This window comes from Sceloporus occidentalis, unplaced genomic scaffold, assembly GCF_023333645.1.
Source record: "Sceloporus occidentalis isolate IW3139 unplaced genomic scaffold, rSceOcc1.0.p SCAF_96, whole genome shotgun sequence".
Classification (NCBI taxonomy): domain Eukaryota; kingdom Metazoa; phylum Chordata; class Lepidosauria; order Squamata; family Phrynosomatidae; genus Sceloporus; species Sceloporus occidentalis.
In genome coordinates this window covers 2,087,571-2,106,583 of record NW_028317076.1, presented here as the reverse complement: position 1 = coordinate 2,106,583, position 19,013 = coordinate 2,087,571, and the positions used below count along the sequence as shown (strand labels likewise).

Below are 19,013 nucleotides of genomic sequence, written 5' to 3'. Positions count from 1 at the left end.
TGTTGAGAAACACTGTTGTAGATTGATTTAGTGTATCACCTACTTGCTAATGCTGTTCATTCTGTTTATTTTTCCCTTTTTTCCTGACATTAGATCCTGATTATGTGCAGTACAGGCCTAGCAGGAATTATGCTCCTCAACTACCAACGGGACTATACAGTGTGGGTACTTCCACTCATCATTGTCTGCTTATTTGCCTTCCTGGTGGCTCACTGCTTCCTATCCATCTATGAAATGGTGGTGGATGTCCTCTTCCTGTGTTTTGCCATTGACACAAAATATAATGATGGGAGCCCAGGCAAAGAATTTTACATGGACAAAGTTCTCATGGTAGGTGTCAACTATTTTCACTGTTTGTGACAAGTTGTCAGAGGTGAAAATCCATCCATAAATAAGTCTGTCATTACTACTTTTAAAGATACGCTACATATTGTGCTAGAAAATGTCAAACCAAACAGTAATATTTGCATTAGAAGGTCATACCTTTTCTTGGACCAACATAGAAAAAGGTGTCACATGAGCTTTCAGGACCCCTGAAGGCTCTTCTGTGGATGGAATGTTCTTCTAATTGAATCATTACTGAAAATGTATTTTTCCACATAGTACAAAGGTCTGCAATAGGGTAGACGCCCCTGGTGGAACAAAGTATTTAAGTAAATTAGAAGAATGGTTGAGAGTGTTGGAAGACGCAGTTTAATGTTGATAGATGCAAGTAATGCACTTGAGACATAAAAATCACAATGCAGATTTAAAAAAATCTTTTTTATTGAAATTTTTTCTTTTACAACAAAATCAACAAACAAAAATATGACCCCACATTTACGTCCCCCAGGAAATTAGTTCTGTATTTTTAATTCAACCTGCATGAAAAATCAGTCAGATTGACATTTTTTTAAACCTCTCAACAGTGTGTGGATAATATTTAATAGTTTACATGCTCTTCTATTGCCTGTCTTTTGTTCTTAGGACATGCATCTAGTCTTTAATTCCTTTAACAATAAAACTATAAACAATATAGGTAATAAGGTTAACCAAATGCAGACAGACACAGTTACCATTTTTGCAGTATAAGCCAAGCCCTATTAATTGTGGATACATGGGGAAATATAATTTACATTATCTTAATATTATCTCCATTAAAAGATCACATCCATTTTATAACCACTAAAAAGTTTTTTTTAATGAAAACCAGGATGATGAGGATTACCCATACAGCTCCCCGCTGTGATGTTATTCTAATTGTTTCTTCCAGGAGTTTGTGGAAAACAGCAGAAGAGCCATGAAAGAGACTGCCAGTGGTGCAGAGGGCAGAGAGCTAAAACCGATGGTAGGTGCAGGCAAGGAGATGGCCACATTCCAGGAATTTTACTTTTACTTCCTCCCCCTTTCTGTCTTCACTGACTGGGCTACTTCTGGTGACTTGTTTGTTTTCTGCATCACTCAGGATATCTTTCTGTTTGTGCTTGTCTGCTTACCTATCAGCTGGCTGGCAGAGCTAATGTTACAGCTTCAACCATCTCCTGTAAAAGCAAGCTGAAAGGGAATTCTGTCCTCCTAACTTTAGGACCATTATTGACCTCTAATTGAGGTTTGTTTTGATATATTTCCTGGGAAATTAAAAGATCCATTAAGTTAATGGCCAGTGCTAATAGAGGAGGGCCAGAATAAAAAAAAAAAGGGTTCATATTGAACCTGGTTAACAAGCACTTGTTGCCCGTCTTTGCGTTTTTGTGTGGGCATGATCAATATGTTCTGTTGCACCGGCAAATTTGGACACATCGACAGAAGTGAAACCTTTTATGGATGGATTGTCTCACTTTCATTTTATGATTTATGAAAAATAGTGGGTATTTACAAACACTCAGACAAGTTCAATGTTATAAAACTCATTTGAAGTTGAGTTTCTCCTGATTTTTTCCCTTTAGATGAGTTTCTATTGCAATTCGTGAGGACTTGACATGTGTGGTGTCACTCATAGCCATAACTGTACTATAATTGGCTGCTATTACAACACATAAGTCAAACATAGCGGCCTCTGCATGAAATCCTATAAACCCGTCACTAGACAGTGTGCTTGAGGGTTTCAAGCTTTCCTCTACATATTTTTTAATAAAACTGTGATTTTATATCATAATTATATATTCCAAGAGAGAGTATTTTTGTGCACCCATACTCTTCCTAACATACAAAAAACTTGCTAGGATTAAAATCATCTCACTGTATACAATAGAGACACAATACAATTGAATAATTCTGTGGGTGTTTGAGCTAGTGTTGGAAAATTGTAAACAGGTACTGTGGGACAGACTGTATATTCCTTTCAGCTTTGCTAAAAACACTTGTTCCATCTGTTCTAAATGTCTTGCTTATATCATTTAATTGTTACACTGCTTTATCTTATGGAAAAAAAGACTTTGTTTTGCTCTTGTTCATGTTTTGTATGTTATATACCAAATCATTTTAAAATATGAATTAATGCACAGTTAATCGATATGTACTATAGTCAGCTTTCCTGTCGAACAAAATGCTGCTTTTCACAGTTTCTGCTAATCTGCCCTGCAGTAATTATATATGAGCAACACAATTGTGGAAAAGGTGAGGTTTATCAATATTCACAAAACTGTAGCACCTCAAGTTTTAAACTTCACGTCTAAAACCTCAAATGCTCTTCTTTGAAAAATCTGATTTACATCTTTGATGGCGCTATAAAAAACAATAAATAATAATACTAATTAAACAAACAAGTTCTGTAGCGCTGTACAATTGGTGGACAGGACATAACAAGTAGTATGTAACATAACAACTTACAGAGACAAACGATCTTACAATAATTTCTCATTTCAGATGAGGATGCCCAAGATAATTTCAGTAGACTTTTCTGAATACAATTTAAAAGGTTTTTGTTTTGTTTTGCCCCAGACCGGGAAACAAAAAATAACATCTTTCTAATTTAGTAATCAAATATTTTACTCTTTACCTAGTCCACTAGATTAATTAATTTGGACTATGGATTTAGCAGATTTTTTTAAGTCATACAGTGATACTGGAATTATTTTATTTTGGTACCCAGCAGACCAACTTTTAATGTCTCAAACATCATGTGCATGAGTGCCACAGACTAATTTCATATGAGTAACTTAGTACCGTATTTTCCGGCGTATAAGACGACTGGGCGTATAAAACGACCCCCAAATTTTCCAGTTAAAATATCGAGTTTGGTCTATACTCGCCGTATAAGACTACCCCTCTACCCAGTATACAACAATCAGCCAATCACGGCAAGCGATGTACCTTACCGGTGATTGGCTGGTTGTTGTATACAAAGCCTGCTTGGATTGGGTGGGTCAGCTCTCCCTAAAATATGCCTGTCCACACACACATGTATAGACATACACTGCCCTCACACACCCCTTCCTTTACACACATATACACGTACACACCAGCTTACAAACACACATATACACATACACTGCCCTTACACACACCTGTCCATACACACACACATATATATATATCTACACATACTAACATACGCCTGTCCATACATACACATTTATACACTGCCCTCACCACACACCCCTGCCTTTACAAACACACATATACACACACACCAGCTTACAAGCACACAAATACCTACACTGCTCTTACACACACCTGACCATACACATACACTGACCTTACACACACATATATACACATACACTGCACTTACACCTCTTTCTCCCCATCTCTTACCTTTCTCATCTTCTATCTTCCATAGGTCATTTCAGACCTCTGCTTTACTGCTCCCTCATCACTACGCGCCGGCAATTGATGCCGAGCACAGGGATATGACGTCATCCCCGCGCTCTGCATCAATAGCCGGCACGTAGTGATTAGGGAGCACGGAAGCCGAGGTCTGAAGTGCCAGACCTCGAGCTCCCTAATGTTGGGCTAGTTAGAGGGAGGTCGTGATCTCCCCAACCAGCCCTGCTCATCGGGCGCCCTCTGATCAGGGCTAGTTGGGGAGACCACGATCTTGCACCTACCTCGGCGCGGCCCTGAAGACCGGCCCAGGTCTTATACGCCGGAAAATACGGTACATAAGACAGTGTAATGTGTATTTTTTTTCCATCTGAAATAACTTGAAATCACTTTTACAATTTGAAACTTATTCCAGAAAAAATACCCATTAAAATGCCTGCATCATTGTGTTAGGCTTAAACACTAACCCTTAATGAGCCCCTGTTTCAATGTCTCAAAAGCAAAGTGATCCCGATTATTAATAAAGGGTAAGACTTGAAAATGTAAATTGTTGCAAAGCAGAATTTTGGTTGTTTTTTTCAATGGCTAAAGGTAAAACTATTATTAGTGCATCTTTTTATTTCTTCTTCTCTAAACATGTCTAATCCTGATGCTTTGAATAAATCTGATTCATCTGTTCCTCTGGGCATGGCAGAATTTCAGGATTTAATTAATTGGTGTAATAAATTTGTGATTTTTGCCAATGCTCAGATGTTTTTAGCAGCAACACAACAAAACACAATTGGCAGTGGGAATGGCCGCCTTTCAAGACATTTATATGCAATGTATATTTTTTTTTTTTCCATTTAAAAAAGGTTCTAAAACTTATGAAGAATTGGCGATTGTCTAAAACAGGTTCTACGACTAGTGTGGATGAAATGTGACTGAAAGAGCTAGGGATACTAATAGTCTAAAACTGTTTTTTGTTAGATATGTTAGTTAAAAGTATCAGTAATACATTTGTAGAGAATGGCAATCAGGAACATGTATCGTCTTGATGTCAATGTGCTACTCCAAAAATGCATTGCAGCTGCGTCAAAAGAAGACTTTTTTTCCCCCTTGCGTCTTGACATGGCGTCTCTGTACTATAAACAGAGGTGTTAAGAATAGCCTTATTAGTGGCTTTCTGTTTAGTAAACCCTGACTGCTAGCTTAAATATATTTAAATCTTATTGTAATATGTAAAATTAATTAAATTTTTTCTTATTTTGATATGAGCGCAAAACACGTTCCTGAAAGGTGAGTTCCCCAAGCTAACCAAAGCGCAGCTGTAGGACACCAGACCCCCTAACATATAGCTGGGCAATCATAAGAAAGCACCTTATTTCTTATGTTAGCGGACTTCAATTATTTATTAGCCAGTCTTGCTTTAATTAGGCATGGGTCCCCTTTTCTGTCCTATTCTTACACTGGAGGCCTTTTACTATGTGTTCTGTATTCCACATTGTGTACAATGTCTAAGACTACCTTGTATGGCTTTGTTTTCTAGGCTTCTGGAACAAGTTCAGCTTGAATCTAGCCCAGCAATATTGGATCCCATTGACATTCCAAAATAAACACAAGCAGCCAAAACAAAAGCAGGGTTTTAAACCTCCTGTTTATATATACATATATATTTTTTTGCTCTGTCTCATATGGGTTGCTGCAAGCAGCATTGTTACATTTATTTCTTTGTACTAGATGTGCAGAGCGTACAAAGGTCGAGGTATGTGTCTGGGGGAAAACGAACAAAGGTTTTTTTTTTTTCTTCTTTCTTGCAATCAAATTTGTGTTGACATATGAAAGTTAGGGAGTGCATAGCAGCCGTACCTCAGTTACATGTTAGAGTGACACTTTTTCAGGTTTTAAGGCACCGTTTAATGAATTAGAGGTCCATATCGGTTTACAATAGTTTTACCTTTTAAAGGTGCTGTTGTAACTAGAAACATAATTCCGAGTAGTATTCAATGCCCCAAAACCCAAAAAGTAAGATTTGCCTCATTCCTAATTTTACATATGGCAAAAAGGGCACTGATAGAAACTGATTCAAATCTTATACTAGAATATCTGGCCATTGATAATACAATTCATAATAAAATGTCTGGTCTGCTACGATTTGTTTGCTTAGCATACTAGCGACTACTTTTAATGTTTGTCAAACAGCACCTTTAAAAAGGACTAATATACAAAATATAGTTAAAAATATGTACCGTCCATAGTTTGTGTACAGGTTTGTTTTTTTGTATACGCTTTCCCTTAAAAGTATATGCAGACTGAGTAATCCTAGAAGGTTTTGCAAGCGACAGCATTGACTAATTTGTCCCGGGCAGTTTACATGATTTTGACATTCTTGCCAACTTCTGGCATCCACCACGTTCTTGTACAACAGACTGGATATATATGAAGTATATATATAGGGCTACTGAACCAAAAGAGAGAGCTTTGGCAGAGCACTGAAAATAATACTTGTAAAGTGTACTTTTTTTTATATATTAACTTCATTTTATGATTAAAAAAACAACTGGATTGAGAAGCACTGCACGGGAAAAAGGCCAGGCTGTTAAATTGTGAACTTTCAGACATTCAAATAATTGAATTAGTAATAACAACGTTTTAATGTAACCTGATGAGAAAAAAGAGCATTGTTTGTTGTTATTTTTTTTTTTTTTACGTGTCATCAAATGTCTTTTGTACATCTTGATAAATTCCTATAATCCACTAAAATGTTAATTAATGAATCTTTTTGTCATATTGAAGCAGATTATCCAAAAATGTTGATTCTTGACAAAAGCTGTTTTACTGAATCATACAATGCATTTTAATTTGGTATTACACAGATCTTAAAAGAAAAAGAAACAAATGGAAGTTTAAGATTGTGTTTTGCGGTACCTGCACACATCGTAGGGCTTACAGTTTTCGGAAACATATTTTTCTCCTCAGTTCTCTTCAAAGTGGGGCTCAGGTTATTAACTCTTGGTTGTACCATCACCAGACAGCTGGTTTGTTGGTGAGAGTCTATGCAGAATGTATCTATGCCAACACAGGGGAAAGAGTTACAAGTGCATGGTGTACTGAGATCACCAGAACATGGCTAAATGGTGCTGGTCCACTTATACTTCTATAACTAAATAAAGCACTGGAAATATCATTCTTACTACTGCTGAATGCCCAAACCTTTCCCAGTTTTCATTCTTTAACCATCTAAAAATATGGCTTATTTAGAATTTTTGCTGGGAGCAGTGAATTGGCATGTAACACAAACACAGGGAATGATTGGTTGTTGCAATAGAAGCAGAAAATGCTCCTTAAAGTTTCTTTGTCGTGTTTGTGACGAAACCTTTATACAATGACAGATGTATTAAAGTTTATTTGCTTAATATATTGGAGGGTATGTTTTGTCTAAGTGGAACAGCACCTTGAATATTAATATTGACAGGGATTGTTTAGCAATACTTCTGTGAGCTGGCCTCTTTTCAAAATGAGGAGTTGATAAAGGAGCGTATGCCAAGTTGGCCTGTCTGGCGTAACATTATTGGCTGATTTGCTCCTATTCCTGCTGAAATTACAAAAAGGGCCTTGTGATACTACTGTATATGTTTAATGTTTTCAGAAGGTTTAAAAAAGTCTTACCATTGTGACTCTTTTTTGGGGTAGGATGGGGAAAGGGATTTTCATTTTATTTTACGTTGTGTTTTTTATAATAAAAATGGATCTATGTGTATTTACAGTGATTTTTCATATATTTTGACTGGTTTTATGCAGCTAAGAATGTAATTTAATAAACTCTTTTCAAGAAATCCATGTTACATAATTTATGTTTCTCATCATCATTCATAAATCTTGGATCCATAACTTAGTTACTAGTGGTCTGTCCATTGAATAGTGACTTGTAGCTACCTGACTCTGCAACTAAAACTCTAAGTGATCTTTATGTGTACTTGGAGAAGGCATGGCTTTCACAGATGCGAACAGGACTCGTGAGATGAGTCCCTGGCTACTTCTTTGCGTTTGCAGCTCTGAAGCAGATACTGGCACATAGGGGTTTATTTACAAAAAAGGAGTGTTGTATGCAGTGGAATTCACATCACGATTCATTATCAAGGGCCAACCCCAGTGATCTTCTGCTACAAGAAGAGCTTGGCTAGTCCTGTGTAAGGCATAGCTAAATCAGTGAGATTTATCCAGTCTCCTCATACATTGAAGTATGCATAAAATGGGGCCCTCTATGCAGGAGAAACTTGTAAAAGCTAGTAGTGGCCCTAAATAGTGAGAGAGTTTAAACCACAACTCGCCTGCCAACTGTAACTGTAAGTGCTTAATGGCAGCTTGTGAGATGTGCCAAATTATACCCTGTGGGGCATTTTTGAGAGCTTTTCAGCAGCTTCAGACAACTAGGAGTTGGCTAAACCCAAGATCAAGTAAAATCAAATACCGTATTTAGAAACTTTATGCAGATTTTTTTTCATAGGGGGCTTTTTAGCATTAACCTTAACAAAGTTCCTGGGTGCAAATCATTAAGCTGGAAGTCTTCCCTTTTTTGAGCTAATGAGCCACATTCCAATTAAAATGAATGTAGATTCAACTTGGAGAAGAACAGAAAAATCCAGTGATTCCACCAAGTGGTTTTAGGCGAATTAGGAGCCACGTGCACCTGACAATCCCTGTCTTTAATTAATCTTGGGTCATGACTTATGACTAACTGCATTATAAATAATGAACTGGTGAGAATTTTTTCTCTGAAGTGAACAGATTTAAGCTCTTGAAGAAATCATTGGATACCATTTTGTTTTAGCAGTCAAGTGAAATGGTTGGTGCTTTTACACATCATGAACACTTTGATTATCAATTATGTTAAATCATGTGACCACAAAAGGCACTTCTACAGATGCATTCTGCTAGATGTATCCTTGGCTATTATCAATTATCAAAAGAAGACGGCACACGTTTTCATCTGTATTTCAAACATATAACATGTTGATTAATAAGGGCGAGTGGTAATGGTAAGTCTACAAAACAAGTAAATTCCGTAGTTAATTTGGCAATTTTAGAATTTGTAGGAAAACCACTATTCATTGAGCTGGAATTTTAAGGTAGTGAAGTGCAGCTGGATTTCCAGATAAACTTAGGCAGCGTTTTTGTGAGATAATGGAACTGTATAATGTCACTGTACATTAACCTCCAGGAAATATTCTTTTTGTTTGCAAATACAACAGTCAATGATGCTCGTCTAAACCTGCAATACAAAATTTGAGGTTAAGAACCAAACTTTTCAATCATTTCTTTCTTTTTACAGATCCTAAACCCAAAGGAAGGCTGTGTGATTGGCATAATCAGACACACTCTAGTGCTAGCATTATTCAAAAAAGAAAAACATTGTCACCTGTAGCGATTGCTTTACAGATTGTGCTCGCGTAATAACCAAATCAAGAATCATTGAAAACTTCTGGCTTGGTCCTTAATATTATTCATCATACAATAATTACCTCCCTCCCAGACTTGTAAGATTAAATGCTAATTATAGTATTGATTAGTAAACGTAGGCTGTAATAATATAACAGGATTGATATTCACAGCAAGGAGAAAAAATATATCTTACCTCCCGGCATGAAAAAAGGGTGGCCATAAAAAGGCAAGGTACAATTACTGAGTATCTAACATAAGGTACTCTAATGCGGATGGGTTATGGCTAGTTTTAAGGGAGAATACAACACACATTTCACTGTTAATTTTGTCTCTTTATCTCCCCCAACAAAGCCAGCATCCAAGTGTTAATTGGATGCCAGCTTTAGTCTTTTTGCTTTACGTTGGTGTGATTTATACGCTGATTGATGCACATTTTAAGCATTTTTCGGGAATGCATTTGCATGAGCATTGTAGTTTCATTTCACTGACTTTACTATGCAATGTGCGGGCAGTGGTGGTCATGGGCTGGTTCAGGTTAGCCTCAGATCTCCTGACCAGCCCAGGGTGCTGTAAAATCAAAATCTGTGCTGTTGCATGGCTCCATTAGGTGGCTCTCAGGGTAAGGTGGATGGGTGGCTATGCCTCTGGCTGTGCCCACTCCCACCTCTAGGTGACTTATTTGGTTACCTGAAATGTTGAGAGCATATGAAAGGGGTGCTGATAAGCGGAAGTTAATATTACGATAACTCTTCTAATAAGTGGTTTAAAGTTAAGCATGTACACAATAGGGATAAGGCAATCCTGAACATAGAAGATTAGCAGACTATATGGCCAAATGACTTGTCTTCAGTCAAAGTTTGTGTATGTTTACTGGTTTCAGAATTCAATTTAGTGTTTAAGAAACCTAAACAGCAGTGAAGATGTGTGTTCTCACATCGCAGTGTAAATATTTTAGCACTTTTTTAATATTTATAGTCAAGAATATGACACAGATTCATCTATATAACGGTCTAGTCTGTTTAGTAATGAATATTGTCTACAAAGAGGGTATTTAAGAAATAAGAGGGCATCCTTAGCATATTTTATATAAAATATTATGTTTTATATAAAATTAATGAATATGAATATATTTTTGTGGAACGGGGAGAGAGAGCATGTAAACTTTAAGTATAGCTGCCTTCTACACTCCAGATATACTGTATAATAAACCACAATATAATCTGTCCATGTAAATAGACATTGCTGTGAAATACAGGTATGTTTGATGTTTACAAACCTTAAGTGATAAGAGGCCTGTGTATTATGTACAATTAGTGCAGATTAAATATAAAGGGCTTTTTTAGATTGTTAATTGTGATTATGTGATGATTTGCTACTACCCATTAGACAATGACCTTCTAGTGTTTTATTTACTAAAACCCTCTTAGCTAAATGAATTGAACTTTATGGGACTTTGAACATTTCATAGTAAGCATGTGACTGCACTTGTTAAAGAAACTGTATTCTGAATAGACACTCAACCAGTGATAGTAAAGTCTCCTCCAGAGCCAACTACCAATTTAAATCAAGGGCACATAACTAAGATTTTCCCTAAGAGTGCTTTGAGGTGATTAGCCGTTGGTGGATGTGCTTTGGCCTCATTTAAGCATAGCCTGGGTACACACAAAAGAACAGAGTTTTATATACTGTGTTGGTAGTTACAATTCATTATGCACCAGCCTTCTCCTTGGGCACCTCTGTCTAGCACCCAGCAGTAGGAGATCCAACCCTAGCATGGATGGTGCCTGGAGATGATATTCCAGTACTATTACTAACTGTGCTAATATGTTGCACAGATCTGCTCTCACAGCTAGACACAAGAACAAAGTTGCAGGTGGTGCAGAGCATCTGGGCCGTCTGAGGGCCTTGACACAACTGCAGCCGCTGAGAGCCCTTTTCTTACACTGGCACCAGAGTTTGTAACAAGACAAATCAGACCAAGGTACTTCTGACTACAATTTCCACTGTAACCACTTACCACAGTTATTATTATTCATTATACATAACCTCATAATAGTTGTATTGTGTAGCTTATATCATGTTGCTTTTTGTTCATGGTCATTAACCTTCCCAGTTGAGAATACTAAGTGAGGACATTCTTACATTCTTACGTTTCTTTCAAAATTAGACAATGCGAAGAAACTTTCATACACTTAATGTTTGTGTAACTATATCTGTCTTGAAGTTATTAATTAGTATGCATTATACATCCCAACCAGAAGCAAAGCAATTATGGAGCCAGTTCTGTTTTTTGTTTATTTATTGTGATTATTTTCATTGGCTCACAAAATACCCCCTTGTTGTTTGAGTCAGGTTTGTTAAAAGGGTATTGGAATGGTATGTCTGATTCTTTCGCTCCCACTGCTGCAACAGACTTGTTTGATCCCCGCATTTAATACTAGATGAAAAATGCAAATTTCTGCTTAAAAAAGAATATTGTTTCTAAATAAATATAAATGAATTTAGCATATGGAGTTAAATATACATACTAATTTTTTTCCTCCCTGATTCAAATGAACTGTTTGTCAGAGTACAAATGCAAACTGTATTTTAGTCTAACAGATGTATAGATTTTTTATGTAAAAAAAATAAAAGTTTTTTTAGCAAAATGTCTTGTTTTATTTTTTTATTATTTGTAACTTGGCTCATCAAAAAGTAATGCCCCTCCCTTAGCCTTGCCTTATCACCACACCTTTTCCTCATTAAGCCCCTTCCTTGTGGTTACATCCCCAAATATTTAATTTTTCAGCATTTGTGATAATAATAATAATAAAAGATAACACTTAAATAGTGTAAAAAATTAGTTTTGGTTCTCATGCATCACAAAAATAGTTCTTATTAAATAATGTGGGTAGCAGTGGGAAAATACAGCAATATCACACAAGTAATCTTAAATACATAAATATGAAACTGATGGCGATACAGCATAATGCCCATCACTATAGACTGAGCCAAGCATAGACTGTGGTAAAGCATAAGTCCAATCACTATATACTGATATTTATGGTTGTACAGCATAACTCCAGTGGCAATTATGGGGCATACTAGAGGACATATTGTTTTCATTATTTTCACAGTAAGCATACAGTTTGTAACGGTGATCACAAAAAAATAGAGCTCTAAATAACTCACAAAGTGCATATATCTGGAAAGTAGACAACCTGGGGAATTTCAGTAAGGGCTTTTAGGCTCTTGTTAGACTGGTAGCCAAATGGTTGCCAAGGTTAGCCACTATTATTTTTTGTGGAACACAAAGATCTCACCCTTCTTTCTGACCTTCTAGTTTAAAAAGGCACAGTGGGTCATCAAGGTGAAAACTCATACAGCCAAACCATCTCTAAGGTAAGAACAAGATTAAGTTCTTTATCCAAGTTTGGCACAGAACCACCCCATTTTCTTCACCACTGTTCAGCCTTTATCTTTGGCTTAAAAAAAGATATGGGTGCTAGCCATCTGAAGATGTGTTAGTGGTTTCCCTCCTTGCAGGGCTGGCGCTACCTATAGGCTGAAGGAATAGGGCCTGTTGGGGAGATTATTGATCTACCTCAAACAGGCGGTCTACTGACCTAACTGTTGAGCACCGGGATATGTAATATGGCAGCATCGTGAGGGAGCAGTGAAATGCAAGGCCTGACCTTGGTTCAGAACAATCAAATGGATATCCGAGGTCACTCACAAAGATATATGAAAAACATAAAACAAGTAAAACCAATATAGTGTAGCATGTTCCAAAACATGGTAATGCCAACTAAAAATAAAGAAAGCCCCTTACACTGTAGAGGGGATCAATATGCTCTATGTGAAGATCGGTGGAAGGGTCCACGACACAACTCAAGACTTCTTCCATTATTGCTCCAGAGAGCTTAAAAAAATTGGAACGCAGAGGAACGAAAGGTAAATAAAATGTATACACTTTAATAATTAAAAAAAAAAGATATACAGTGTTAAATTTTTTGTTGATATTTGAGATAAACCCTTATGTTTTCTTTTACGTCTGTTTCACAGTTCTACATGATAAACAGCTACATTTGAAAAATCCAATTATATCTTTTATGAAGTTATTTTTCCCTGCCATCCCAGGTGACACTGATGAGAGAGAGAGAGAGAGACTCCTCCTCCGTACCTGAGATAGGGCAGGACTCAAAAGGTTAAAAGGCCCCTCCCCTCCTAGCACCCTCAGTGTTTTTTCTTGCCCTACATCAGGTAGGGAGGACTCGTCTCCCGTTTGTTGTTTTTATTCGGCTCTAGGTTGAGCCGGTTCTCCCTAGGGCTAAGCCCCCTCGGGTGGGGGTATTTCTGCACCGTAGCCGGATGGCTGGTGCCGCGCTGCCCGGCGCATACTCACCTCGGCTGTGCGGTGGTCCGTCCGGCTTCCTTCCCTCAGCTCCCGCTGCTTTCTCTTCTGCCGGTGCCTTCTGCATTCCTAGACACCGCGGTCCGGCGTCTCTGCGTTTTTCAAGATGGCGTCTCTGCTTCTTCCGGCTAGGATTGCTAGGCATGTCCGGTATGCGTTCCTAGCCTCGTTTTCATTCAGATTCAAAATTTTGGCGCCAAATTTGCTGCTGTTGCAGCTTGCAGCCTGGTTTGGAGCTATTTAAGCGGTATGGTGAGTTGAGAATGGATTGTTATATATTTTTTCTAACAGTGCTGTTGCATTCTGTCTGATTATGTCTGCTCCAGATAATTCTGAGCCTCCCTCTGTTGAGGAGCGGCCTAAAAAGGCTTTAGCTAAAACTAAGCATGCGCAGTGTTCTGGTTGTCACAGGCCTCTTCAGGATGCTAAGAAAAAGCTCTGTTCCGCCTGTTTAAAGTCCGTGGCGGATTCTGAAGCCTCTGGTGGGAGAGAGTTTTTAGCCTGGCTTAAGGAAGAGATGCAGTCCACCTTTTCTGCCTTTCGTCAGTCAGTTCCTGCTCCTTCCCATCTTCCGGCAGTACGGGAACCATCTCTCCTGGGTTACCAGCAGTTCTCTGACTCCGAGCTGGAGCTGGAGGAGTATTCTTCAGAGGAAGGTGAAATCCGGGAGGAAAGCTCCTTTTTGTTCCCGGTGGAAGAAATCGATACTCTCGTTTCTGCTGTTAAGTCTGCCATGAACTTGGAGGATACAGCGACACCTAAGAGGGATCACTTCTTTTCCGGCTTCTCCAAGCAGTCACCTGCTTTTCCTGTGCACCCTGCCTTATCCGACATCATTAAGCAGGAATGGAACCATCCAGAGAGGAGAGTTAACCTGTCCAGGCGGGTGAAACGCCTTTTTCCGTTTGAGGAGGACTTTGCCAAATTTTGTGCAACCCCGCTGGTTGACACCGCGGTGATGAAAGTTTCCAGAAGGACTGCCTTGCCGCTGGAGGATGGCTCTCATTTCTCGGATCTAATGGAAAAAAAGGCTGAAGCGGACGTTAAGAAATCTTTTGAAGCTTCCACTGCTGCTTTTAAACCTGGCATAGCATCTGCCTCAGTGTCTCGAGCTGTAAAAATCTGGCTGTCACAGATCGAGGAAGACGTTGCAGCAAAAACGCCTAGAGAGACTATCCTCAAGAACATTGCTGCTATCAAGTTGGCTGTGGATTTTCTCTGCGATGCCTCAATTGAAAATGTCAGGATGTCAGCCAGGGCCTCTGCACTTTCGGTGGCGGCCAGACGGGCCTTATGGCTTAAAGCCTGGGGGGCTGACAATGCCTCAAAGAACAGACTGCTTAATATCCCTTTTAAAGGAGGGTCTCTGTTTGGCGAGGAGCTGGAGTCCCTGCTTGAGAAGACGACTGGTGATAAACATTGGATGCCACAACGCAGAACTGCTGCCAGGAGGGGGCAGTCCTTTCGTCCATACTTTCCAGGCCAGTCCAGGGGCTATGGTTCCGGTTTCTCTCGTCCTGCAAGGGAACATGCCTTCCGGGGCAGATTTCATCGTGAAAGGGGTAGACATGACAGGTTCGCCTTCCCCAAAGCGGCCCAGGACCCCAAAGGTTTTGCATGACTCGGCAGGCATCCCGGTGGGAGGAAGACTTCGGCATTTCATAGACTATTGGTTCTTCATCACCCAAGATTCCTGGGTGAGATCCATCATATCCCAGGGTTATCGACTACAGTTCGAGAGCAAGCCTGCAGACCAGTTTTTGATTTCCCACCTTCCTCAGAACCTGGAACAGCGGGGATTCCTGTTGTCTGCCGTCCAACAGTTTGTGGATACAGAAGTCCTTATTCCCGTGCCCCTGCAGGAACAGGGTCAAGGGATTTATTCTCGTGTCTTTTTGGTTCCAAAAACACCAAAGGGGTTTCGTCTCATTATAGACCTGCGTTTCCTGAACCGTCACCTTCGTTTCATAAGGTTCAAGATGGAGACCGTACGATCGGCCCTGGACTCTCTAAACCTTCAAGACTTCATGGTCTCCATAGACCTAAAGGATGCGTATCTTCATGTCCCTATGCACCCCTCCCATCAACGGTTTCTGCGGATAGCTATTCCTTGGGGTTCAAGAATCAGACATTTTCAATTTCAGGCCCTTCCATTTGGACTGTCTCCAGCCCCCAGAGTGTTTACAAAACTCCTTGCAGTGGTGGTGGCCCATTTCAGACGCCAGGGCATTTCGGTCATCCCTTACCTGGACGATTGGCTGATTCACACTCATTCAGCAGCTCTCCTTCAGTCTCACCTTTCCCGGGTGGTCCATACGCTTCAGGATCTCGGCTGGATTCTAAATTGGGAGAAGTCCAACTTAGTTCCTGCTCAACAATTGGTGTTCCTCGGCCTTCGCCTGGATTCCAGCGAGGGAAAGGCTTTTCTTCCTTCAAGCAAGATCAGCGGTATTTATTCCCTAACCTGCAAGGTACTTTCTGCGCGCAAGAGTCCACTAAGGCTATGTATGTCTCTTCTCGGCAAGATGACTTCAGCAAGGTATGCAGTTCCCTGGGCCCTGGCTCACATGAGGGTCCTTCAGAACCATATTCTTCATCTGCTGGAGGAGAACCCATTCGCCCTGGACAGACTGGTTCGTCTTCCTCCGCATGTCAAGGCATCCCTCTCCTGGTGGCTCCTACGAGACACTCTGGCCTCGGGAAGACGATGGGCCTGGTCATCCAAGGAGCTCCTTACCACGGACGCGAGCAGAACAGGCTGGGGAGCCACTTATCGGGACAGCTTTGTTCAAGGTCTCTGGTCGCCTGCCACTCAGCTCCTTCCCTCAAACTGCCTGGAGCTGCTGGCGGTGGAGAATTCCTTACATCACTGGGAAAAGCGGCTCTTCGGCAAGAACATCCTGCTTCGTTCCGACAATCGGGCGGTAGTCGCCTACATCAACAAGCAGGGTGGTACGAGAAGTCCTCGCCTGCTGCGCCTAGCTCTCAGGATTTCCTTTTGGGCAGAATCACGTCGAATGACTCTGTCCGCGGTTCACCTACAGGGGTCTTTGAATTCCCAAGCCGACTTTCTGAGCAGGACTTCCGTTCAAAACAACGAATGGGCTTTGCATCCTGCAGCCTTCCACATGATTGTCCAACGGTGGGGAATGCCCGAAATAGATCTTATGGCCTCCAGGGACAATGCTCAAGTTCCAGCATTCTTTTCTCTCAATCCTCAGGACCAGCCACTGGCGGTGGATGCCTTCGCCCAAACTTGGAGTTTCAGCCTCGCCTATGTTTTCCCTCCATTTCCTCTAATATACAAGGTTCTGCAGAAGATCAAGGCCGACCGGGCGTCTGTTATACTAGTAGCCCCAGACTGGCCCAAACGTGTCTGGTACGCGGGCTTAGTCGCACTCAGCCACGCACAGCCCCTACAGCTCCCGGCTTGGAAAGACCTGCTTCACCAGGGTCAGTTCCTTCATCCAAATCCTGCGGTATTTCAGCTGACGGCTTGGAGGTTGAACGGAGAATTCTGAGGTCTCGAGGCTTCTCTGAGTCAGTTACGGAAACTCTTCTTCGCAGTCGTAAGAAGGTCACATCCCTCAGATACATTAAAGTGTGGAAGAAGTTTTGTAGCTGGTGTGGATCCAGGAAAATTCATCCTTCAGACAGTTCTCCGGCTGCCATTCTGGAATTTTTACAAATGGGGTTTGACCATGGACTTCAGCCTTCTACCATCAAGGTCCAGATTGCTGCCATCAGTGCTTTACTTGGCTTCAACTTGATTTCTGTTCCAGTCATCAGGCGTTTTTCCAAGGCTATGGTGCGTATTCGTCCTCGCCCTGTCTCCAAGATGGTGCCCTGGGACCTGAACCTGGTCCTTCGCAGGCTCATGTTACCACCTTTTGAGCCTCTTCAATCAGTTTCCCTACACCTGTTGTCTCTGAAGACGGCCTTCCTGGTGGCCATTACCTCTGCGAGGCGTATTAGTGAACTCCAGGCCCTTTCGATAAAGGAACCGTTCCTGCGGGTTTTTCCGGATAAGGTCATCCTCGCTTTGCCCCCAGAATTCTCACCCAAAGTTCAGACGGCTTTTCACAGGGACCAAGAAATTGTGTTGCCTACGTTCTTCTCGTCCCCTCAATCGGCGGAGGAAGAAGCGCTGCATACTTTGGACTTAAAAAGATGTCTTTCAATTTATCTGGAACGTACGCAGCCTCTGCGCAAATCTTCTAGTTTGTTTATAGCCTCTTCTGGTCCCAGTAGAGGTCTTAGCATTTCTAAGCGTACAATGGCAAAATGGATTCTGTCAACTATCAGCTTGGCTTATACCGCAGCTGGCGGGGTTCCCCCTCCCGGGATTCGTGCCCACTCTACCCGCACAGTTTCCACTTCATGGGCTGAACGATGTCTCGTCTCGCCTGAACACATCTGCAAGACAGCTACGTGGGGAACTCTAAGTACTTTTATACGACATTATAGACTCGATCAGATGGCGCAGGAGGATGCGCTGTTCGGTCGTACGGTTCTTGGGGCTGTTCTTTCCCCCTGAGGTTCTTTGTTTCCCACCCTTCTTCTTTGGTATATCTCGCATCAGTGTCACCTGGGATGGCAGGGAAACATTAAGTTCTACTTACCGAGAGCTTCTTTTCCCTGCCAATCCCTGGTGACACGTTTGGTTCCCTCCCTTCCTTTCAATAAATGTTTTTTGCAGCAGTTCTGTTTTCCTGTGTGGTCTTTGATATTCACTGAGGGTGCTAGGAGGGGAGGGGCCTTTTAACCTTTTGAGTCCTGCCCTATCTCAGGTACGGAGGAGGAGTCTCTCTCTCTCTCTCATCAGTGTCACCAGGGATTGGCAGGGAAAAGAAGCTCTCGGTAAGTAGAACTTAATGTTTTATTTATATGTTGTCCTTTCTTTAAATAACTTTTTACAATTGTATCCTTTATTTTAGGCGCTCTTCTAAATATGATTTTTGGGTGTTCATCCAATATTACATTTAAATCAAAATCTTTACTCAGGAGGTGCCAATGTCTATTTATATATATTTTTATTTTATCACCTGCTCCATAAAAATTTAGAATAAGGGGAAGGCTCTTATTAGTTTGTTGATCACTTCATTCTTCTTTTCTAGGATACAAGATATCTATCTACCTGTTTCTTAGCAGCCACATCCTTAATAGTTTGGTCCAAATTAACTAAATCATAATTTTTTTCAATTTTTATCTTTTGAGCTTATATGTTGTATTGTGTGAAATTTGTGCAGTTCATTCTAACTGTAAAAAAAAAATGACTGTGTGGGATGTTCCTAAGCCAGGGAGTGTAATGGCAGCTGTTAAAGTACATATAAATATTGACATCTAATGATTTAAAGAATGTTTTTGTTTTTCAGGTAGAATTTTCAACATAAATCTTTGTCCGACCGACTACCTCTGCTGACTTGTGCTCCCTTGGCCTGGGACAGTACACTCT

General features: G+C 40.5%; 1 protein-coding gene across 1 annotated transcript in view; it reads left to right on the top strand.

Moving 5' to 3' along the window:
• Nucleotides 1-5,296, top strand: part of LOC149284264 (choline transporter-like protein 1) — a 40,424-nt gene extending 35,128 nt beyond the window's left edge. The window contains exons 15-17 of the mRNA XM_089496958.1: nucleotides 94-330; nucleotides 1,253-1,327; nucleotides 5,273-5,296. Of these exons, the coding sequence (XP_089353084.1) occupies nucleotides 94-330; nucleotides 1,253-1,327; nucleotides 5,273-5,296 (336 nt within the window). The remainder of the gene's footprint in view (nucleotides 1-93; nucleotides 331-1,252; nucleotides 1,328-5,272) is intronic.
• The last annotated feature ends 13,717 nt before the right edge of the window (nucleotides 5,297-19,013 follow it).